Source organism: Pteronotus mesoamericanus, unplaced genomic scaffold, assembly GCF_021234165.1.
Source record: "Pteronotus mesoamericanus isolate MK-2021 breed Mesoamerican mustached bat unplaced genomic scaffold, CSHL_Meso_final scaffold_507, whole genome shotgun sequence".
Classification (NCBI taxonomy): domain Eukaryota; kingdom Metazoa; phylum Chordata; class Mammalia; order Chiroptera; family Mormoopidae; genus Pteronotus; species Pteronotus mesoamericanus.
Window position 1 is genome coordinate 4,333,216 of NW_026555319.1, and position 24,559 is coordinate 4,357,774.

General features: G+C 38.4%; 1 protein-coding gene across 2 annotated transcripts in view; it reads left to right on the forward strand.

The window, feature by feature from the left end:
* Positions 1 to 24,559, forward strand: part of ATP2A2 (ATPase sarcoplasmic/endoplasmic reticulum Ca2+ transporting 2) — a 51,456-nt gene that overhangs the window by 15,630 nt on the left and 11,267 nt on the right. For both annotated transcript variants that reach the window (XR_008530890.1, XM_054594107.1), the window contains exons 6-11: positions 14,972 to 15,052; positions 16,784 to 16,869; positions 18,018 to 18,482; positions 22,328 to 22,416; positions 22,901 to 23,003; positions 23,802 to 23,933. Coding sequence is in view for 1 of the 2 variants with exons in the window: in XM_054594107.1 (XP_054450082.1) it covers positions 14,972 to 15,052; positions 16,784 to 16,869; positions 18,018 to 18,482; positions 22,328 to 22,416; positions 22,901 to 23,003; positions 23,802 to 23,933 (956 nt within the window). In the remaining variant the exon portion in view is untranslated. The remainder of the gene's footprint in view (positions 1 to 14,971; positions 15,053 to 16,783; positions 16,870 to 18,017; positions 18,483 to 22,327; positions 22,417 to 22,900; positions 23,004 to 23,801; positions 23,934 to 24,559) is intronic.

The window sequence follows — 24,559 nt, forward strand, 5'->3', positions numbered from 1 at the left end:
AGAGCTTTCCATAGATCTCAAAGGGGTCCGTTTCCTCATTGCGCTAAATCAGTGCCATTTTTTTCAGGGAGCCCAGAACACCCCTGGAACCAATCAGAACAGTCTATAGTCTTTTGGCTAGAGAGTCATTACATTGGATTATTTAAATCATGGTTTTTTATGCCCTTCTGAGCTCAGCATGCTTGTTACTTGGTTTGTTTTTTGTGAATTGTCTCATAATGCTTTTACACTGATATGCAAGGAAGCTGTGCTTTGTCTGTATTGTCTTACTCATTTTAATAAAGAATTCAGTGAGCTGTATCTGTTTGTTGGCCTGTGCTGTGTAGTTTTGGCCTCTGAAAGGAAATTGCCTTGTCATAGATATTTTCTCATCCATAATTTTTGTCACTCTTATTCCAGAAAAAGAATAGTGTTTTCTGTATACTAACATGTTGATTACCTAGGGCTCGAGAGTGTATGTAAATGACCTAATAGCTTAGTAGTGTTTACAAAAGAACAACCTAGAATGGAGTGTTTTGGTCATTGGTTTTAAAAATTTTGTTTTGTCATAATTACAGACCTAAAAGTTGCAAGAATAGTATGAGTTCCCATTATAGCCTTTACTCAGATTCTCCAAATGTTAGTATCTTATCACATGTACATTATCATTTTGGTCTTACCCATGTTTTTGTATGAACTATCAGAATAAGTTTCAGGTACAATGCCTCTTTACTCCTAAATACTTGAGCGTTTTATTTTATAAAATCAAGGGCATTCTCTTAATATGATTCTATTACAATTATAAAAGTCAGGAAATTGATAAAGCACTATTATCTAGTTGACAGGCCTTATTCAAATTTTAGCATTTGTTACAGTGGATTTTATAGCGAAGATATGAGTTGAAGGATTCTGGCAGTAATGTAGAAAATAGGTCAGAATGGGGGAGGCTGGAGATTGGCTATTTTGATAGCGTAGGCAAGAGGTAATGAGGGCAAGTGATAACGAACACAGTTGCATTAAGAATAATTAGGGGGCCCAGGCTGGTGTGGCTCAGTAGAGTGAGTGCTGCCCTGCAAACCGAAAGGTTGCTGGTTGGACTCCCAGTCAGGGCACATGCCTCGGTTGCAGGCCAGGTCCCCAGCAGGGGGTGTGCGGGAGGCAACCGACTGATGTTATATCTCACATGTCAATGTTTCTCTCCCTCCTTTCCCTTGTCTCTAAAAATAGATAAATAAAATCTTTAAAAAAAAATAGAATGGTGAGGGCAAGATTTTGAGTTTATGAATAGTGTTTCTTATGCAGGGGGCCTATCAGAAACATCTGGGGTACTCTTTAAATGTTTTTACCCATTTCAGCCCAAAATATTAATTCTCAATCTTTCTTGGCTTGAGATTACAGTTAAGTATAGGTTGACAAGTTAGCCTCAGATTTAGATGCCAAGCAGCAGATTTTGATAACTGAATGGTTATGGGGGTAGAATGTAGAATCCAAGATACTGACAGGGTTTCTAGTTTAGGTGACTGGGGGTGATGTGCTAGTAGCAAAGGAGGGAAACCCTGGTGGAGGTAGCGTGTTGTTTATGTATGTGTGTGCATGTGCTGGTTAGGGCGCAGGTAACGTCACCTAAATGTGTGTGCAGGGTTCTATTTGTTTTCTGTTTCTCCAGCTTAATCTGGCAATATACTCTTCAGCCTCTCAAGAATATCTTAAGGATTATTGCTCTAATTAGGAGATTTCAGTGTATTGTGTGTCTACTTGAAAACTTAGAGAAATTATCCCCACAACACCTATCTTTAGTTTTCATCAGTAGACAGCATTGGTAAACTGCGTTGGAGGAGACTGCAGCTTGATCCTCAAGGCATCGTCCCTTTTGAAGAGATAAACTAAGGCCAGTTTCTATTCAACGGTGGTGGTTTAGACTTTGCTGTTCCTCTCTGGTTCTCTGGTGTTTCCCATTTCAGTAAGTCACTCTAACCACCTAGCTAACTGAGAGAAACCTAATTAGGAGTCATCTCGATTCTTCCCTCTTACTTTCTGTCTCTAAGACCAGTTGATTCTTCCCTCTTACTTTCTGTCTCTAAGACCAGTTGATTCTGTCACTCAGATTTGTGAGCTTGTTGTCTCAGTCCCATCCTCACCTCACATGGCACTGGCATTGTGTTCTAACTTGGCTCTGGCTTCCTTTGCTGTTTTTTCAGTCAGCTCTCCACACGGCAGCCAGAGTAATTTTATAAAGGTCACAGTATTTATTCACCTGTTAAAACCTTTCAGTGACTTCCCTGTTGCACCTGAAATATAAAGTTCTTTTACCTAGAAGACTTGCATTGTGTAGTTCCTGCTTGCTTCTATGATTCCATCTTAATGCCACGCCCTGTGCTCTAGAGGCCTCTTTATTCAGTTTTTAATGCCACCAAGCTCTCCTGGTCTTTGCGGGGAGGGGAGTTAGGCAAACTTTATGTAGTGTACTGAGGTGCCCGGTGCAGACCCCCTAGTGGCAAAGCTTGTGTATGACCCGGATCGACCTTTTACTGCCCACTATGCAGTTCCATTCCCAGCACGTCGTGTTCTGTACGTCTTGTTTGATCATTTACGAAGGACAAAAAAAAACGATGATTGACCTATACTGTGTGTGACTCGGGTTTCCAGTTTCCTGGAGTATTCCTTTTTTGTTTATATTGTGGTTATCATTTTAACCATTTTTAAGTGTACAGCCCCATGGCATTAAATTCATTCGCAGTGTTGTGCATCTGTCACGGCCATTCATCTCCAGAACTTTTTCATCTTCTCAAACGGCAGCTCTGTCCCGATTAAAGAATAATTTCCCTTTACCCACTTCCTTCAACTTTTGGCAACCACTGCCTTTCTTTTAATATTTCAAAAAGCAGGGAATTTAATGTTGAAAGAGGAGTTTATATCCCTCATCTGAGGTGAATATATTTACTATGGATAACAACTATTCTAAGCAGTACGCACAATTAAACCCTTTCTAAGAAGTACAAATGGCAGTTACAGAATAGTCACAGGGATGTAAAGTACAGTGTAGAGCATGTAGTCAGTAATATTGGGTTAACTATTTATGGTGCCATGTGGGTACTGCAAATATCAGGAGGAATACTTTGTAAAATATATGATTGCCTAACCACTATGCTGTACACCTGAAACCAATACAGAATATTGGAAGTGAACTGTAATTGAAAATTTAAAAGAGAAAAACCATTCTGATTTTACCTATTTCTGAATCTTTTTGTGGAATGTGCTAACAGGTCCGGATAGTTAACACTTTATTCCTTCGACTCATGCCCGACTGTATACTAATTGCTAAAAGCACATGCTGTGCTCGGACACTGGGCTCTTGGATGCTAACTACTCTTCTTGAATTTTAACCATTCTGAGGAATGCAGAACAGAGGTGGTCATCTACTTTAGGTTCATATAAGCGCTTTATTTAACACTGTTGTTACACCACTAAGCACTGAGCACCTTAAGGGCAGAACTGTGTCACACTGACCATTGTCATTGTATTTTTAAGATTTTATTTATTTTTAGAGAGAGAGGTAGAGAGGTAGAAAGGGAGAGAAGCATCAGTGTGCAAGAGAAACATGGATCAGTTGCCCCTCATGCACCCTCAACTGGGGACCTGGCCTGCAACCCATGCATGTGCCCTAACCAGGAATCGAACCCAGCAACTTTCCGGTTTGCAGGACAATGCCCCACTGAGCTACACCAGCCAGGGTTGTAATCTTCTTGCTGAGCATGTAACAGCTCTCTGAAACTTGAAATCAGAAGTATGGAGGAGGTTCAGGTCATGTGAACATGCTTACTGTACAAACTTCTGCAGAACAGATCATCTGAAGTCTACGTGCATGCATTCACTGAAAGCTAAACTTAAGTATAAATATACTAAACTTGCAAGTGCTTGGTTTTCTTTTACCATTAACCACTCTATTCACATTTTACTGCTGAGGAAACGGCAGTTAATTTGCTAGAGAATGAATTTACGGTATACTTAGTTAATGTATACATAGCATGTGTATCAGTCATATTTCACATTGTTAGAAGTCCAAGTCACAATTTTTTTAACAGATATATTTCAGTTGCTATAGCATTCATTCTTTTGAAGTATACAATTAAATATTTTTTAGTATTTTCAAAGTTGTGCAGTCATCATTACTAATTTCAGAACGTTTTCATCTCCTAAAAAAGGAACCTCATACCCATCAGCAGTCACTACCTTAGGCTTCTTCCCCCAGTCCCTGGCAACCACAGTTTACCTTGTTTTTATGGGTTTGCCTATTCCAGTCATTGCTTATAAATGGAAGCATACAGTATATAGCCTTTTAAGACTGGCTTTTTCCACTTAGCATATTGTTTTTAGGGTTCATCCTTGCTGTAGCATGTATCATATACAGTGATTTCATTCATGTGTATAATACATTCTCTTCCTTTTTATGGCTGAAGACTATCCCATTGTTTTGATTTGCCACGTTCTCTTTATCCACTCATCAGTTCACAGATGCTTCAGTTATTTCCCCTTTATGGCTGTTAGGAATAATGTTACTATGAACACTCGTGTACAAATTTTTGTGTGAACATGTGCTTTTACTGTCTTAGGCATATACGTAGGCATGGAATTCTGGGGCTCTTAGCTCAATAATTCAGTTCTGTGAAACTATAGGAATGTTCGAACTCCAATTCTAAGTGTAGACCTAAATTATTTGTCAAAGTCTTACTGCCCATGTAGCCTGAAGGGATAAATGGCATGAATTGTGGTTTTAGACATGGTAACTTTTATACTTTCATTTAAATTATGAAATAAAGTGTGGTGTGTTCTCTGGTGAATTGAAAAATTAGAGAATATTATGAACTATTTTCAAGATGAAAGGAAGTATGGAGCTACTATTTTGATACTTACAGGAAGAGACCTTTTTGTGGTGATTTTTGGATGTAAGGATGGATCACTTCCTAACTTTAGGTAATAAAGTTCTTTTTGCAAGCTTTTAGAAGACATCTGTTAAGATGGTTCTGCTGAGCTTTCTGAAGGCTGCACTGAACTAGGTGGTGTTTTGAATGGGAGATGTAGGGAGTTAAGGCAGTTAAATTTTAGATGCTGATATACCGGCTAATAACCTTTCCGAGGGGACATTGTGTAAGTATGCATAGCAAATGATTAGGTAAAACTTAGAAGTACCTAGAATATAGGAGCCAAATAAAATTTATTTGACAAGTAAAAATATAAAGTTACCCATATTTTTTAATTCTGAAGCCACACTAATTTTGTATTTTAGAAAATATTTGTATTTATTAAAAAAATTTTTATTAATTTTAGAGGGAGGGACAGAGACATTGATTTGTTGTTCCACTTATTTATGCATTCTTCGATTGAGTCTTGCATGTGCTCTGACAGAGGATCAAACCCGTAACCTTAGCATAGTGGGATGACACTCTAACCAACTGAGCTACCAACCTGGCTGGGCTAATTTTGTATTAATGCCAGGAAATATTCCTCTATGTGGATGAAACCATAGTAGTAAAATTAGGTATAATTTTTTGAGAAATGAACATCAATGTTTTTAAGCTTTTTGTGTTACCTGCTAATATTATCAAAGTAAACCAAGTTTATGATATTATAAAAGTCTTAAATTTAGAATCCAGGAGGTTTCAGTATATGCCCCAGGGATAGGGGGTTATTTATTGACTTCTCAAGGCCACTGTTTTCGGGATTGTTTAAAACAAACTTCATGTATCTTGGTAACCCAGGGTTGACGAATAATATCCTCAGATGACTTCTGTCCTGTTGTATACTCTGGAGCGAATCATATTTTAAGATTATGTAAGTGATAGAAATGGCACAATCTTAACATAAAATTGAATTTGCTTTAGTTTCTAAAGAAATTGATTTTATAGTTCATAAAATGAAGAGTAAACATTTAGCAATAGTGCCAGCAGTTTCCGAATTTATTCCGTTAAAAAAAAGACATTCTATTTAAGGCAAGAAAAATTTTGCTTTTAATAGTCAATTTGCAGTAATGAAATTTAGTAACATTTATGAAGTGGTGTTCCCAAGCCATTGCGGAAAAGCAAAGACAAAAATTGTAAAATAGAAGGATGATTGATTCCTATAAGAACCCAAATTATACTGGACAAAGTGAATTAACCTCTACAGAATTAGGTAATTGGAACTTTCTGGTTCTAAATAATGTTTGATTCAGATTATGTGGCCGTATCATTGGTGGATTTCTTTTGCCTTGAAAAAAAGGATTGGAACATCTTGACTATACAGCCAGCAAACGAGCCATACCTGCCGGTTGCCCTAGCACAGACATTGGGGAAGCCACCTCTGCTCTGTAGAGCCAGAAGGATTGGCAAACTGGTTTTTGGTGGGGTGTTGTTGGGGGTGGGGGTGGGAATGGGGGTGGTGGTGGTGGTGGTGGTGTTGTAGTAGTATAGGACCCCAAACAGTCTCTGTAGGGAAAAAAATTTCTTTTTAACAGTGCTTTAAAAATGTAAAAATCATTCTTGGCTCAAGGGCTGTTTTTAAAACAAACAAAAACAGGCATTCAGATTTGGTCAGCTACTTAGAGCACTGTTTCTTTAACTTCATGTGTGGGGATTTTGTTTCAAGTGCAGATTCTGATTCTGTAAGTCTGGAGTGGAGCCTGAATATTCTGCATTTCTACCAAGCTCCCAGGTGGACTTTTTGAGAAGCAAAATTTTAGAGCAGTGGTTCTTAATTATTCCTAGATCACAGTTCCTTTGAGAATTAATGAACTCGATAGACTCTCTCCAAAGACACACGTTCAGAATATTCTATGCAATTTTAGGGGTTCCGTTGCCTTTCTCCTCAGGATTCTACCTATTGGTTTTTAAAAATGAAGTATACCATACGATCCAAGCAGTTCCATTTCTGAGTATGTATCTGAAAGAAACGAACCCACTGTTCTGAAGAGATGCGCTCCCTGCAGCAGCGTTTGCAGTGGACTGGACAGGGTAACGTCTCAGGGATCTGCTGGAGAGGATGGGTAAAGGAAGGGCGGCGCGTGTGCATACAGGGTGGGGCAAAAGTAAGGGTAGAGCTGTGAGTGCCCCAGCTTGTTCTTGTATTATTATTTATTAATTATTGTATTATTTTCCATATGAACAACTTGCAGACCTACTTTTGCCCCACTTTGTATATAATGGTATATTATTCAGCCATAGAAAAAAGGGAAATCCTGCCATTTGTGACTGACTACATGGATATGCCAAGTAAAATAAATCAGACAGAGAAAGAAAAAGACTGTGATTGATCTTATAGGTAGAATCTTAAAAACAACAACAACAAAAAACAAACCCAGACCCTTAGAAACAGAGATCAGATTGGCAGTTACCAGGAGTAGGGAGGGGGTAGAGGAATTGGGTGAAGGTGGCCAAAAAGTACAAAACTCCAATTATAAGTATATCCTAGGGATGTAATGTACACCCTGATGACTGTGGTTAACAATATTACATTGTATATTTGAAAGTTGCTAAGGGTAGATCTTGGAAGTTCTTATCACAGGGGAAGAAATTGTAACTATATGAGGTGATGGATATTAACTAATGGCAGTAAAGAAGGTCCTCGGTGTCATCAGTAGGTTGTTAGAAACTCCTACTTTAAGCAAAATGGTATATAACAAAATCAATTTTACCATAGGCTGATTGATATCAACAAGACTTAAGTTCCTGCAGCATGTTTCTGGTTACAGAAACATCACCAAACTTCTAAGACAAGACTCAAAACACTTGTAATATGACACATTGAAATAAATGTGAGCCATGCATACATTTAAGAAAGATTAATAGAAAACAAGTGATCTTAGTTTCCAACCCACTCACTCCAGTTTAGGTTCACGGGGTGGCCGGAGCCTGTCCTGGGAGCTCAGGATGCAAGGGGGGAACCAACTTTAGGAGGTCCTTCATCTTCATCACAGGCGCACTCATGCCCGCCTCCTCTCAGACTGGGACAGTTTAGACGTGTCAGCCCACCTGACATGCACATCTTTGGGGTGTGGAGGAAACAGGAGCACCCGGAGAAAATCCCTGCAGACGTGGAGAGAACGTGCGAACTCCACAGTGGCCCCAGCCAGGAATTGATTTTGTTTTTGATGTTATTTGAGGACCCGCTGTAATCATTTCGCAATATATATGTAAGTCAAATCACTTTTTTGTGTAGCTTAAACTTACACAATGTTATATGTTGATTTTATATCAATAAAACCATGGAAAAGAAGTATTAGTTAAGTAGTGTGGTTGAGTAAAATATTGTCTGGGTAACTAAGCAGTTTACATAGTGTTGCTGAAGGAACATTGTTAAAGTAAATGGAATTTACCATTTCCTAAAGTGATGCACGTTGATTAGAGACGTGGAAGCAAAGATGTCATCGCCAATAAGGTAGTGAGCAGGTTTGTTCTCTTATCTTTTCCCCTACGTGGAATTTTTTCATGGTGAGAAGGATGGGAGAATAGGGCTCATTAGAGATGTAGATCTGAGCCATCCGCATCTAGATGACAGAAATTATTGTTTTAGTTCATGGAAGTTATATCTCTGTTTTACAAACAGATGTAAGTTCTTAACGTTATGAACTTGTATATAAGCAGAAGAGCCAATGGTCTAAAACAGAAATCAACTAGAAGCAGAGTTTTGAGACCTTCATTCTGCACTGTCAGGGTAGCTAAGTCATTAAGAACCATGAGAAATGAGAACTCGGGAAGGTCCCCCTGACCAGAGAGATCATGATGGACCAGTTGATCTTAAAGCCTGGCCTGAGTTTCTTGCCGCTGGCATTTCCTGATTTCCTGTAATCTCCTCTCCACTCACGGTGACTCAGTGGTAGTCACAGTCCCAGTTAAGTGCCAACCTTTCCGTCCTTGCCACTGTAACTTAAGATTTTGGGAAAATTAGAAGAAACCACATGGTATATATAGGGAATACATTTGCTAAGTGTTATATAAAACCACCAAATCACCGGATTTCACAGGGAAAAAAAGGTAAATCAACTTTTACTTTGAAGATAATAAAAGAATTTTGAAAAATAAAGTGCTTAGTGTTTACCAGCGTTCAAAAAAATACAACATTGAAAATATGGGGAAATGGCAGGGATATAAATTTGGTGGAAGTATACATTTGTAAGACAGTTCTGCTGCTATGAATCTATCCTCCAGGAGTAATCTGGGTGCACAAAGTTGTATACCATATACATTATAATAGGAAAAACTAGAAATGCCTGGATGGCCATGAAAATGTTGACTGATGGATTTAGTCTGTGTACGTCTGTAAAACACTGACCTCAAGCAGGTTTGTTTTCTGTGCCTGATTTTCTTCTTGTTTAGTAAACTGGGAAGGAAGATGATCAGATCTTTAGAGTTGGGAAGATTAAGAGTAACTTGTAAAGCCCTTACAGCAGTGCTTGATAGAGAATAAACATTCTCCAGATTTTAGTGGGTATTATTACTATGTAGCCATTAAAAAAGAATGAGACAGGTAAGTATATACTAATGTAAAAAAATTTTACTTTCTACTAATATAAACTTTTTACCTTAGTATATACTATGGTTTCTATTTTAATGTTTTAATAAGTGTTATCCATATAGAAAAAATCTAGAAGATAAATACTGTTAGTTTGATGTTTATTTATTGCACGAGGGGAGTGATGGAGGGGTTTTCACTTTTTAAAAGAATGCTTTACTTTTGTAATAAAGAAATTACATTGGCAGGTATGCCAGATGTGTGCTCTCCCCCTGCTTAGCAATAGGTTGCCTCTACGACATTGAATGTGGGGTTATCTTACATCTCTAGTAACTGGAAACATGCCTGCTTAGCACCAGTTATGCCACTTTTAGTTATTTTTATTATAAAATATCCTGTATAAGGAGCTGATACATACTTGTCTGTTTTATACATTGGTTTTTCGCTTTGGAGCCACTGATTCCTTTTCCTATAATGGCTGGTTTGGTAGTTCAAGGTAAATGCATTACCCTTTTTTCCAAGCTAGTCTGGGCTCTTTCAGTTTTTTTTTTTTCACGTAATTGTTTTCAAACCCCTTGCTATTTTGATGGCTTTCTTTGGTGCCCAGACTTGAATACACTCACATAAATGGAATCCAGTTGATATTCTAGGCACTGTGATTCTGCTCTTACAGACTAAGGACACTCCTTTAGCAACCTTAATTGCCCTACCAGCTAAAATCTGAGTCTTTCTATACCTGCTCTTTATCCCTACATCTCCTGTTTTCTACTAGCATATATGTATTTTTGTTTTTAGTCAAAATAAAAAATTGAAGCAGTGATCACTATGAAATCTCATTCAGCTCAGCTGAGTCTGAGATTTCTTTGGCTCCTGACTTTTTACATTGTTCCTAGCTTTGTGACATTTTTCAGATCATTAAGGTAAGTCTCTGATGCTTGTTTATTTAAGGAAATAACGTTTGCGAGTATGTACTTCGTTCATTGATATTTTATTTGGCACACACTGTGTATCAGCACACTGCTGGGGACCAGGGTGTCACAGGTGACTGAGTGACCGCCTTCATGAAGCTTTTGGTCTAGTGGGGGAGATGTTTCACAGCCACAGTGCAGCGAGTGTTCGGAAAGGAGAGGGCAGCTCTCCGAGGTCGCATTGTAAGGGATGCCAGCCTAACTTTGCAGTTCATGGAAAACTTTGCTATTTGGAGGAGAAGAAGGAATGTGAAGACCCAGAACTCTGAGGAACTGAAGACCATGGTGACTGATGCTTAGAGGGGAGGGAAAAGCAAGCAAGCAGCAGTCAGGGCATGGAGGGTGTCATAAACTGTGGGTAAGATACTATTTAGCCAGGCATAGTGACCTGTGCCTGTGGTCCCACCGCCTAGGGGGTGGGGAGGCTGAGGCAGAAGGAGCGCTTGAGCCCAGGGGTTCCAGTGGGGTGCCCACACTGAGCTGGGCAGCTGTGTGGTGACTGCCTGGGAACAGGACCACCAGGTTGCCCGAGAAGAGGTGAACTGGCCCAGTTCAGAAACGGAGTGGGTCAAGATCCTAAATTTCATCTCAAGTGTAGTAAGAAGAAGCTATTGAAAGATTTTAAACAAGCTCTAATGGGTGTGGTTCAGTGGGTTGGGCATCTTCCCATAAACCAAAAGGTCGCCGGTTCAATTCCTGGTCAGGGCATGTGCCAGGTTGCCAGTTCAGTGCACATCAGAGTCAACTTGAACGATGTTTGCCTTCGCACATCGACGTTTCTTTTCTTCTATCTCCCTCCCTTCTCCTCTCTCTAAAAATAAATAAAAATCTTGAATAAAGAAAGATTTTTAAATAAGAGAGTGATACCACATTGTGTTTTTAAAAAGGTAAGTATCATCGTAGATAATATTCCCCTAACCCCAACAAAGAACCCAGATTGGGAACAAACAAACTTAATATACCATGGCAATTTGTAATGTTCCTTTCCTGCTTATCTGGAGGCCTGGAAATAGTTTTAAGTAGGCAAGTAGTGCTTTTCAAGTGAAGAATTTAATTTCATTCACTCTGCCTGTCTACAAAATTTATGACTCGAATTGGAAACAGTGAAAATGGCTGAGTCATAGTTAAATGTTTAAGTAATTTAGGTTAATTAGTTCTATTATGGCTTGCTTTTCCTGGGAGCCATTTAAACTCAAAAACAATAGTGGTATTTAGAAAGCAATTTCTAATCTTATAGTTTTCTTTCAGAAAAGATTTGAATAACTGGTAGAATTTGCCTAGAAAATTAGATTTTTTTTTTTTTCTCGCAGCCAGTTTATAAAAAGTACTTTTCTACTGATTTAACCAGCAGTATTTATTTTTTACATAGTTGTAAAGAATGTTTAAGTATCCTGGCTTATAAACACTCCTTCCTAGATTTTAATGTAAAAAAAGCTTGTTTTCAATTCTAAATGTGGCAAAATAATAATTTCCTTTAACTTTTATTTGCATTCTTGGTAACCTAGCATAAAGTATACATTGAAGATTTTGTACAGAGTGGAAATCTCTGTTGCGATAGCAGGTTGAAGATCTAAGGACTTAAGAAGCTAAGAGCTGGATTTGAAAGGTGTCAAATGTTAAACAAGTGGAAGGTAGTTTATAAGACTTTATTCCTTTATTTCACTGCTGAGCCCAAGAGACAGAGGAGAAAAGTTTCGGAGGAAAAAATTGCAGAACATCTCCTTGGCAAGAGTGAGAATTTTCCACTACCACTTGCCCTAAGGGCATTGACATGCCTCATCAGGGAAATAGCACTGGATGTAATCATCAGAGCAGCGCTGCCTACTCCTCACGCACAAAACCCTCTGTCTGAAACTCACGGAAGCCTGCAAAGAAAAATTATGTCTTAGTTTGAAAAGTATGCGTTGAATCTTTACTTTCATGGATTGTTTACTTCCTTAGAGAACCCGTTTCCTAATAGATTCAAACCTAAATTGACTCTTACAAAAATGCAAAGCAGGGTTACACAGCAAGTTAAAGGATGATTGCCATTATTTGAGGTTCCTTAGGTAAGACTCTTTTCACTTCTTAACTTTAGTTTCCTGTCTAAATTGACATAGGCTGGTCAAGATGATGTGAGGGTCTTTCTAGCTAAGAGAATACTAGAATATGAGAGGTTGTTGCAACCATTTTGGATTTATGCTTTTTTTAGTACCTCTCCACAAAGAGATCAGTTTCTAATGGAATGAGGAATGTAAATAAAACTGTAAGGTAGTACCTTTTCCAAGTGTTGGGGAACTTCGAGTCTCGTACTAGAGCTGGAATACTTGGCACATGCAAAAAGCGCATAGTAAAAGGTTATTCTAAATAGGCCCGTCGCAGGGTCTGTGACCGCAGTTATGCTGGTTTTGTTTTCTTGTATTAATTTTTTAGTTTGTTTGGAAAACTTTTTAAAATGTGGATTCATGGACTTCACCACAAAATGCATTGAATCAGACTTTTGAAGAGCAGGTCCTGAGATTCTGTAGTTTATATAAGACCCCCCAGATCATCCTTCTTTTTAATCCCTAAATATTTAATTGCCTCCCAATTAGAATGGCCTGTGTAGAGGAAGGAAGAAAAGTTGAGAAATTGAGGTCAATTTTTTAAGGGCTTACCAGGTCATTTGTTTCACTAGTATTCAGCATTTGAGTCATTTCTGTGTATTCGGCCAACAATTAAATGTATATCAACATGATTTCTGTACAGCAAAGGGTGCCTTCATGTAATTAAAGGGGCCTTTAGAGGAATAAGTAGCTGGTTTCTTTATAATACCAGTGTAAATATAGTTTTTAATGCTTCACCTGTATAGAATTGATTCCACCTTAAACTAATAGCTAATATGTTGACTGCATTACCCAAAAAAGAAATTTAACCTTGATATTTTGCCTTAAAAATACATATTCCATCCATTTCAGATTCTCTGAGTTTCTACTGAAACACAGCAAAATAAATGCTGAGATACTGCTTTGAGGTCCTGTTGCAGTTTATCCCCAATATTAGATTTTCTGGCCTTGAATGTGGCAGGTATGCGAGAGTATGCGGTAGGGCTTATATATGAAATTGTTTAAATAGAAAAAAGGATTCAACTTTCAGTACAAAATGAAAATGTTCTGCTGCTTTTCGGTTGCTGGTGTGCGGTTAGCTGGTTCGGTGCCAGAAATGTGGTCATGCTTACGGACTGGGAGGACCTCTGTGCCACCTGAGCGAGCAGAGAGGAGTGTTCTGCTCCTGTAGGATCGTGACGTAAATTGCCACAGACATCAAAGGAACATTTTCAAGTAAATTTTCCATTTAGGGTCATGTGCTCATCATTGAACTTGTATTCTTTTTATGTTCAGGGTCATGTGGGATAAAATTAATTTTGACAACCAGAAATAATACAGTTAAAAAAAATTTTGTGTTGGTTTAAAATTTCATCCTGATCGTGCATTTTAGCTGTTGATGGTCGCCAAAGTTTAGGATGTGGTTATTTTATGGTAGTATGAACACAAGTGTATTAAAATGAAAGGTTCTGGCTTATCCAGTCTTGAATATTGCTATTTGTTGCATAAGCAATTTTACCTGAACGTAATGTGTCCCTGCAGTAAATGCAAGCATGATCTTTGCCTCTTGAGAGTATATGTTGGCAGCTTCTGTGCCACCTTGTGACCACATTTCCTACTTAGGCCATAGGGTTGTTTTATGAACTAGAGGTCAAAATACAAACCATCTCTTCCTGAATTTATTTTTTTTAAAGATTTTATTTTTAGCGAGAGGGCAAGGGAGAAAGAAAGAGAGGGATAGAAACATCGATTGGTTGCTTAACACCCCCAGCTGGGGACCTGACCTGCAACCCAGGCATGTGCTCTGACCAGGAGTCGAACCTGCAACCTGCAACCTTTCGGTTCACAGACTGGCACTCAATTCACTGAGCCACACCAGCCGGGGCTATCCCTGAATTTAAAAGCTTTGAAATGGCCCTGACTGGTGTGGCTCAGTGGGTTGCGCATTGTCTGGCAAACTGAAAGGTCACCGGTTTGATTCCTGGTCAGGGCACGTGCTGGGGTTGTGTGGCCAGGTCCCCAGTTGGGGGTGTTAAGCAACCAATTGATGGTTTTTTCCTTCTCTTTCTCCCTTCCTTCGCTTCTTTTAAAAATAAATAAATAAAATCTTTAAAAATTTAACCATGTACAATTCTAGGAGAGACTGTACTTTAATTTTTTTACTGTCCTCGCCACATAAGACTTCCAAAACTACTTTAGTTGCCTTTCAGAAAGTCAGGGAAAGCTGTTGCACTTTTATTTTTACTCTTCAGTTAACTGCCTTGGTGTACTATGTGTACTCGTTCAGAATTTTGAACACAGTGCTGGGGACTGTTCATCTTTTCCTTCCTGTGTAATTCACATCTATCAGCAAAAGAGTTTTTTCTTATCCTGAGGATAAGTTGATTATCTTCCCTATTTTAAGAGATTTTTATATGTTAATGCTGTATGTGGGCTATTTATTTTCTTTAAAAAGCTGCCTTTTTTCTCCCCCGTTAGTTGGTGACAAAGTTCCTGCTGATATAAGGTTAACTTCCATCAAATCTACTACGCTCAGAGTTGACCAGTCCATCCTCACAGGTAAGAGTTACATGTTGGAAGGCCGTTGAATTTCTGGTCTCTCTCAGGCCCCATGCTAACAGAGTCAGCTCATGCCCACTGTCCCTTTATGATATCCTATCTTAATTCTAAGGTGTTTATTTCCTAAAGCTTTGTCAATTAGACTTTTTGCCAATATATGGGATTTAAAGGTATGATTTTTTTTTTTTTAAAGTTACTTGGCTTTCATCTCATAAGGACTCTATCTTAAAAAAATTAGTTTTCACCAGAAATCACCATTATGCTTTTACTGTTCTTAAAAGGTTACTGATTCTTTCATCAGCAGAGGTCGGCCTCACAGTGGGAGTGCTGTCTGCTTTGTGGAAAGTACGCTGATTACTTACTTAGTCACCCTTCTCCAGGCCGGGAAAAGGCTCCGGGCTGTAGTTTTTTTCATTGGACAAATGCTCGTCTCGCGTCTAACATACTTGCAATAGTCAAATTTACAATTAAGAAAAGTTAGCACCCCCAAAATGGTGAATGTTTTACAATCTAAAGTTTGCACACTGGATTTGGGATTGTTTGGAACATTTTCCCATTTTTGTTTAATAAAGGCACAGTGGGGGGGAGGCAGAGACAAATGTATTTAAAAAGTAAATAAAAAAAATAAATAAAGGCACAGACTAGGGTGGAGAGTGTTCATATTAACCGGAAGTAAGGTGGTTAGAAGATTAACTCAACACAGTGCTAACTTGAATTAAAGAGAGAATAAATATAAAATCCAAAGTTTATAAAGATTTATCTGATGATCAGTTTTGAAAAGCAACTGATGTCATTTCTGTATTCTGTACTGTATTGGGTCCTGTATTTTTTGTTTCTTTATGAATAGCTCCCATTAGCAGCAACAAGCTGGAAGCTGATTAAGCCATAAAATGTTGGGGAATTAGGTTGTATGGATGAAATTCTCGTAGTATGCCTACAGAAATAATTACTATTTTTAAAACTTTTCATAGTTTCTTGAGTGTCAGTTGATGAAAAATTATACTGTAGTTTTAGCCTAGATTGAGAGACCAGATTTTTCTTTGTCAAATATGAACAACAAAGTTTAAAGTGCTGTAAAGTAAAATTGAAACCAAATTCAGCAAGACATTGCAAAACCTCTAAGAAACAGTTCTTTCTGCCATGTGCTCTTGTTAGTGCTGTTTTTTAGATTTGTTTTATTGAAATAGAATGGTCTTGTTAGTTCATACAAATATCTCTAAAACAGTGTTTTCATTTTTCACTTTTGACATTGAACAAAAACAAGCTTTCCAGTAGATGATCCTCATTATTTATATAATGTATCTACAGTTTGTTCAGTCCACTAAAAGTAAATACACTTTCACCTTCTTTAAAAAGTTTAAAAAAGTACTGGAGTGTGTGTGTGTATATATGTATACAACATATATATAAATGTATAGTTACAATAATGGGGTATAAAATGCTACCTGAAAATAAACTAAATGTAGTTACTGCAGAAAATAAAGGGAATTGGCTGGAATTTTACTTAAAAACTAAGTTCCTTTATTTTGAAATTGTATCTATTTTAATTCTGACATTGCTCTGAAATTAGCTTCTGTTACTGAATTTTACTAGTTTACCTCCTGTGAATGAATTGGGCCTGTTAGTCCTTTCCCTGAGAGCCGTAGTAGCCGGGGTGGGCGAGGGTTCCTGGGCTAAAGGTGCAGGTGTTGTGCAGGTCCAACCTCTCCTTCTGTGTCTCAACCTGCCCAGGTGAATCTGTCTCTGTCATCAAGCACACTGACCCTGTCCCTGACCCACGGGCCGTCAACCAAGATAAGAAGAACATGCTCTTCTCTGTAAGTGCCTTACCAAATGAAATTTAGTTTTTGAGACCTCAGACCTTTAAGACTGCAGATGTTACTTTTTTTTTCACTGCCTACCTTCCGTGGTCAGACCTTAGAAAGTACTGGCTCTTATTCCAAAGGGGATCTCAGTCTTCATAGTCAATCTCAGCTATCAGGAAAAGTCAGGAACTTGTAATGGTGGGAATATGACCCAGAAGTCTTGTGTTTTAATTGGCAAGTTTTTGAGCATTAAAATAAAAAGATAGGTCAAGCATCTTTAAATTCTTTATCTGTAAACATAGTGGAAAAGTAGATTTATGGGGAAAAGGCTTAGCCTATAAAGGATGTTTTCAAAAATGGTGTGGGATGATATCTGTATGAGCAATAAGATGTTTTTAAAGAGAAAACAAATGTAGCATACTAATAATTGGTGAGTCTGGGTGAAAAGTCAAATGGACGTTCACTGTACTATTTCAATGGTTTTGTTAAAATTTTTCAAAACACAAAGTTGGGAAATTTTTAGATTTTGCATGTTTAGAATTCAAAATAATTCAAGTGGTGGGCTTTTGTGGGTTACGATGGGAACCTAAACACCCATAGTAAGTACAGTACTGTTGAGTTACAGTGAAAATAACGAAGCTTTTCATTCTAACGCTAGGAATTGGGGGGTAGGGGGGAGCGGCGCAGTGGAGAGAACTCCCATGTGCGAGCTCATTGGCTTTGGGATGCCTGTGCTTGAGTGGAGGTCCTCAGGGTAGCCGCTGGTGCCGGTTGCCCTCTCGGTGGTGACCAAAAGCAGGGCCGGTTGAGTTGAAGCCAGAGGTGACAAATGCTCAGAGTCGAGAGCTCCATGGAGTTTCAAAAAGTTGAGAACACACAGGGGTTAGAGCGCTACTCCAGTCCAGAGCTAGTCTGCAAGCCAGGCTCTGTGTTGTGACTTGAGATCCAGGTGGGCCAGCGGAGACCTGCTCTGGGCAGAGTAGGAACTACGTAAAGCGAGCCCCAGGGAGAAACGCACCACGCTGCCTGCCTGAGTTACTGCCCGCTGTCAGCAGAGGCAACTGCTTCTCTAGTCCGGGTCCACGCGAGTCTGAGTTTACTAGTGTTTAAGTTGGGCATGCGTTAATCTTGTACCCAATTCTCCTGTATCTCTGTCAAAGGGTACAAACATTGCTGCTGGCAAAGCCATGGGAGTGGTGGTGGCAACTGGAGTTAACACTGAAATTGGCAAGATCCGGGATGAAATGGTGGCAACGGAACAGGAGAGAACACCCCTCCAGCAAAAGCTAGATGAGTTTGGGGAACAGCTTTCCAAAGTCATCTCCCTTATATGCATCGCAGTCTGGATCATAAACATTGGGCACTTCAATGACCCAGTTCACGGAGGCTCCTGGATCAGAGGTGCTATTTACTACTTTAAAATTGCGGTGGCCCTGGCTGTAGCCGCCATTCCTGAGGGTCTGCCTGCTGTCATCACCACCTGCCTGGCCCTTGGAACTCGCAGAATGGCAAAGAAGAATGCCATTGTTCGAAGCCTCCCCTCTGTGGAAACCCTCGGTTGTACTTCTGTTATCTGCTCAGACAAGACTGGTACACTTACAACGAACCAGATGTCAGCCTGCAGGGTGAGTGGGAGAAGTTTAGGAGTCTGTTCTGTTTTTTGTTTGTTCATCCTAAGACTATGCCCTTGTGACAAGAAAACCTTTGATTTGTAATATGATACCTTTTTATGTGCTTTAAATAGATTGGGTTACATGAGTCCAAGGTAGTTTCTAATACCTCAGAGGAATTAATCATTTAATTCCTAAAACTATTTCATGAAATAAAGGTTATCTGGTTGATGTGCTTGTATTGAGGAAATAACTACAGTTTGTAAATGCTAGGGACTGTGCTCCTGTATTTCTCTGCTCCTCTGTCTCTTGAGTGTGTCTGCGCTCACAGACAGGTTTCAAACTAAGAGAATTCTGCAGAACGGCTAGTTCCCTGCCTTCCTCCTTAAAATTCTAATTGCTCTGTCCTTAGCACACTGAATGATACATCTTTCTTCTTGAAAAATAAATAATTGCCTTTAACTTCCTTAAGTTCTGTGTGTTTCAGCCTTTCTTAGGTTGTTTGACCATCTTGGGGATAAAATAAATTGTTCAAACCTGCTTTTAGAAAAATAAGAACCGAAAAGTAATAATGATACAGCAAAATTAAGCCATTCCATATAATTCCCAGAAGTTTTATATAAACAATTTTGTAGAAGTCAAAGTATAATTTTCCAAAAGGTATACAACTCATAACAGGTACTGCGGGACATATGTCAAAAATTCTGTCTGGCTCATTAATTAATGAGGGAATCAGTAAGATGGTCAAACTGGTTATAAGAGCATTTGAGGAAGTGCTCAAAGTTAGAATAGAATTGCTGTATGTTGGATTAAAAAAAAACTGCTTAATATCCTTTGAGGCAATAAAACTACGTTATGCCCTGACTGAGTGGCTCAGTTGGTTGGAGCATCATCCAGTACACCAAAAGGTGGTGAGTTCAATTTCCCCGTCAGGGCACCTACCCAGGCTTTGGGTTCAATCCCCAGTCAGGGCACACAGGGGAAGGAACAGATCAGTGTTTCTCCCCCGCCCCCCGAATCCCCTGCCCTCTCTTCCTCTCCCCATCTCCCTGTCTTCACTCCTCCTCCATTCCTCTTGCTCTAAAATCAATCAACATGTCCTCGTGGGGATTAAAAAAAAAAAAATACTAGGTTGTCTTTTTCTACAGGACACAAGTCCACAACTTTACGTAACATGGGCCTTTAATAGCGTAGTGAAATACATTTTTCTAGAACACTAAATGTTTGCATGGGTCAATTAAGTAATGCTTCTGAGGGACGTGTAAAGGACATGCGGGCCTCTTCTTTGTCTTCAGGTTTTGGAAAATGGTTTTTAGAATTGGAACTTATTCTTGTTTTTAATGCAGTTAAATCCCCTGAATTTTTATTTGCAAAATTTAAGTTTGTGATGATTTTTAGATACAAATACCCCTAACTCTTTATGTAGTCCAAACCCAGATTTAGAATTAATTTGCAGGTGTTTAAAATAGATTGGGGTGTTCTGTCTCTCAGTGGTAAGCTTCGGGTTTGACTTTGATTTTCCTAGTGGATGCAGTTTGAGCAAGCTACACCTAAGTCCTCCTTCATTGCACCAGAGAATTTGGACAAATTAGCTGAAAGCTAATTGACAACTAAAAAGCCGATTATTTTAGGGAGAGAAAGGGAATTTCATGTTACATGTTTAGCATCCCCCAGCAAACTGTTTAAATTTAGCCTAAAAGCTTTTAATTCCTTGTCATAGACTTTGTATCTGTGAAAGTAAGCAGTGTGTGAAATTGTAACCTTTAAAAAATTCTTTTAATTTCAGAGTTTTGGCAGCATATGAGATCTCAAACTAAGAATAAAATAGACCCATAATAAATGTTTTCATTCTCATTTTCCTATAAATGGTTTGATTTAAAATGTTTTCTTCCATTAAAGAAACAACCTGCCTCTTTGTTCTGTTCTCCCTCAGCACAGAGCACCGGCAGTATCCGTATTCTATAGGGTTCTTGTGGTAGATTGCGCAACTGCCCTTGACTTAGGAACACTTCATCACGCGGGTCTGAAATGGTTTACTTGCTTACAATCTAAAATGCCAAAGGACATTCAGATTTAGTTAATGTGCATTAGAATTCTGAATGTCTTAGAATAATTTGGACTCTGGTGTAGACTCAGACCATTTTCATTTTTTATAATAGTATCATTAAAGAAATGGCATGGTGTGTAATAATAATACTGCCAGCTGGCTTTGCAGTTGCTTGGTGCAGTTCATTTGTTTTTCACATGTGACTTTATTTGAATTATACGGGCATCCTGCTCAGTAGGTTAGAACACTTAAGGCTCTGAGAGGCTATGACATGTCTGAGGATCACACAACTTTTAATACAAAGTTGGATTTCCTTATAGGAAAGATTGGTAGTTAAACTTGATCCTCTTTCTTCCACTCAATAATTGTGTAACCTTGAGCACATCCTTTAACCAATCTGGTCCTTCTGTTACCTCTTCTATAAAATGTCAAACATCTTTGGAAAGAGCCTTCTGACAAGTTTTCTTGTTTAGGTGTTTATCTGTTAGGAAAAAATTGTAGGAGTCGGTGTATCTTGCTGCATGTGTCCTTGGAGATGGATCTTTTTCCTCACTTGTCACACTGGTTTGAACTAGAGCATTTTATCAGGAGTCATGACAATTTTAAATCCAATTATACACTTCAATTAAGAAAAAATTTGTATGTCTTACTCATGGCATTAGTTCATTTCCAGGGTTGATTTAGTTCTTAGTATATTATTGAAATTTAAAAATACATGCTACATAACAAGCAAATCTTGTGAGTCAAAAGAAGTTGTTTTAAAATAAAGATGGGCTGATTTTCTTATTGAATATGAGTTGGGATGCTCTGAAAAGATTTTTTTTTAATTTTTTTATTGTCCAATTACAGTTGTTCCCATTTTTCCCCATGAAAAGATGTTTTAAAAGCATGAGATGGTTCTGTTTTACTTGAGTTTAAAATTAATTCCTTATTGAAAAAAGGGTTTAAACATATTCTTGCTCATATTTCAGAGAGGTTTTGGCATGATAAAGTATAGTTGAATTATCAGTTCGTGTGTGTTTTCGTTTTTTTAGGGTTTTTTTTTTTTTTAAGAGGTTATACAGTTTTGATTTGCAATGAAAACACAAATCTAAATCTTCGTTTTCCAAACTGGGCTTCTGAATTATAATTAGAAAGCAAATTAAAAAAACCCATCTTTAAGAAACTAGTTTGTGTCACCTTACTTATCTGTAAAATTAAGAATTCTTTCCTAGGCATGCTTCCATCTGTATTGTCTTGGTAACATCAGCTCATTCTGCTGTGCGAGCTCCTTACTGTAACATGTAGTTCTGTAGCTTCATAGAAAATGAGCTATTACCACAATAAAAGTAAGTGGAAAGGAACAAAGAAGCAATTTGTCTTCCTTTCCTCAGGGAATGTTGATGCAGCTCAGAAATGTGAGTTTATTCTTCCCAAGCTTTTACTCTTAGCTCTAAGGCAAGCTACCGGAAACCACCTCGGCCAGCCATTGGAAACGTGGGGTCCTGAGCCTTCTGGAGGGCTGTTGACCCATAGTCCTCATAACTCAGGTTTCATGCGGATTGTCTTCTGTGTCTTTGGTGCCACTGCTGCTTATTATTTATTCAGCACCTCAGTGATGCTGTTTCTCAGATTGTTGTTAGACAGATGAGTAGGCAGTCCTAAACGGTTTATAGTTGGAATAGGGGACAATACTTAAGCTGAGCTTCAATGAATAAGTATCATTGTTTTCTTAAATAAGAAAGGCTTTGTCTTAGCAAGGATAGTTTTTTCTTCCTGTAGCATATTTTTTGAACCTTTTAAATAGTTAATACTTTTTTTTTTCTTTCTATAGATGTTCATTCTGGACAAAGTTGAAGGTGATACTTGTTCCCTGAATGAATTTACCATAACTGGATCAACATATGCACCTAGTGGAGAAGTGTGAGTAGACGCTCTTTATATTTAAAAGGTCCATTGTGCCAGTTTGGTATTTGTATAGACTTGCAGTTTGTGTAAAAATGTTAAGGCAGTTATCTGAATGTGGCTCATAGCATCAGTTATTAGAGTAGTAAATTTTTGTACGTTTTGAAAGAAAAAACACAAGTTATAAGCCAGTGGTCTTTTTCATCTTATTGAGCTCCTTCCTATTTGAAGCCTAATTTTTAAAGTGGGCTTTCTGTTTATTCTTTATTGATACCTGTGGTAGAGGAATTTCATGAGCTAAGAATTTCTGTCTCTACTAACTGATTCCTGATACCAGAGACACATTCAGTTGTCTCCAGCATCCGATTTCTAAGAGCCGTTGTTCAGATTGTTTTGAATACTTGCCAGCCTGTTGTCCATGAAATTCTATTTATATTATTAAGTAATTACAGTCAGCAGAGATGACCACACTGTGCTCTAAGAGTGTTTTTCCTTTTGACAGGTATAAAGATGATAAACCAGTGAAATGTCATCAATACGATGGTCTTGTGGAATTGGCAACAATTTGTGCTCTTTGTAATGACTCTGCTTTGGATTACAATGAGGTAAGTCTCCTCAGAAGTAAGAAACTAGACCTGACCGTTCCTAGTCAAGGGCGGGGTGGGTGGGTGAAAATCCAGCCTTCCTTCCTCCCTTTTAAAAGTAAGGGTTCTTGATTTTATTTCCCCTTTCCATTCAAAAACCTGTCTTTATCAGAGTTGGCTTGACTGAGCCAAAGAAAGCTGAGAGCCTCTCGTGTATCCTCTGCGACTGAGCACTGTGGTTGCCGAGGGTTTTAGTGTGTGCATCGTGTTCTCATCTGGGTACAGCTTGGTGCTACAAACGAATGAAACTAGAATGGAAAATATTTTTGTGAAAGTATAGGATATTGATCTTGCTTTTTAGGATGAGTAGCTTTATATCCTTGAGGACAAGCTGAAGCTTAGAGGGTTGTTTTCATGACGTTGAAGACAAAATAATGATATAAATTTTAACCAACGGAAAACTTTTTTCCTTTATTCTTAATTATATAGTGAGATAAGTCCTTTGGTTCCTGTCTAAGAGGGAAGCCAAGTCCCCATTAGAGACAGAATGTGAACTCTGTAGATGGGTAGTAACATGGAATTCTAAATATACTACTTGAAAACTTTATATGAAGTAATACTTTGATTAGTGGCTTCTTACAGTTAAGGGAAATGAAAAGCCTAATTATTGGAATAAGAGAAGATGCGTACCTGTGCTTCAAGTATATTTTTAATTATCTGGATCATGGTTGTCTTTCAAATAGAAAAGTCTTTATTAAAGACAAATTTACTTATTTACTACTTTCCTCTCTACACTTTTTATGTCTTTAACCAATATAGGCAAAGGGTGTGTATGAAAAAGTTGGAGAAGCTACAGAGACTGCCCTCACTTGCCTAGTAGAGAAGATGAATGTATTTGATACTGAATTGAAGGGTCTTTCTAAAATTGAACGAGCAAATGCCTGCAATTCGGTCAGTATTGGAACTTGATATATTGTTCATGCTGCCCATCACTCATACTACAGATTTACTCTCTTACCATCTTAGACCACTAAGTGTCTGCCTTATCTCCTCACACCAGCAATGTCTTCTTCCCTTATTCACTCTCAAGTAAAATGATCTGGCCTTCTATCTGAACAAAATAAAAGTAATCAATAGATAATTTCCACATGCAGCCACCTGAGCCCATAAGGCCTGCCTTTTCCCTAGTGCTGGGAGTGGCTGTCCATGCTCCCAGAAGCCAGCCGCTCCCTGCGCAGGAACCCCGGCACCTCTCCTGCATCATCGGTTGTCCATCTGCCGGATCCTCTTCATCAGCATGGGAGAACGCATAGTACGATACCCACCACAGAGCTTCCTTTTGACTTTATTTCCCCCTTTAGCACCCTAGTTCTAGCAGTATATTTAAAGTACATGTGGCCAAAACTGACAAAGATAAAACCAAAAGTAGACAAATCCCACAATCAGAGTGGGAAATTTTAATACACCTCTCTCAATAATTGATAGAATATTAGCAAAAAAAAATCAGTAAGGATATGGAAGATTTGAACAACCCTGTAAATACACTTCTCCTAATCCTTATTCTTTTACACTACTTG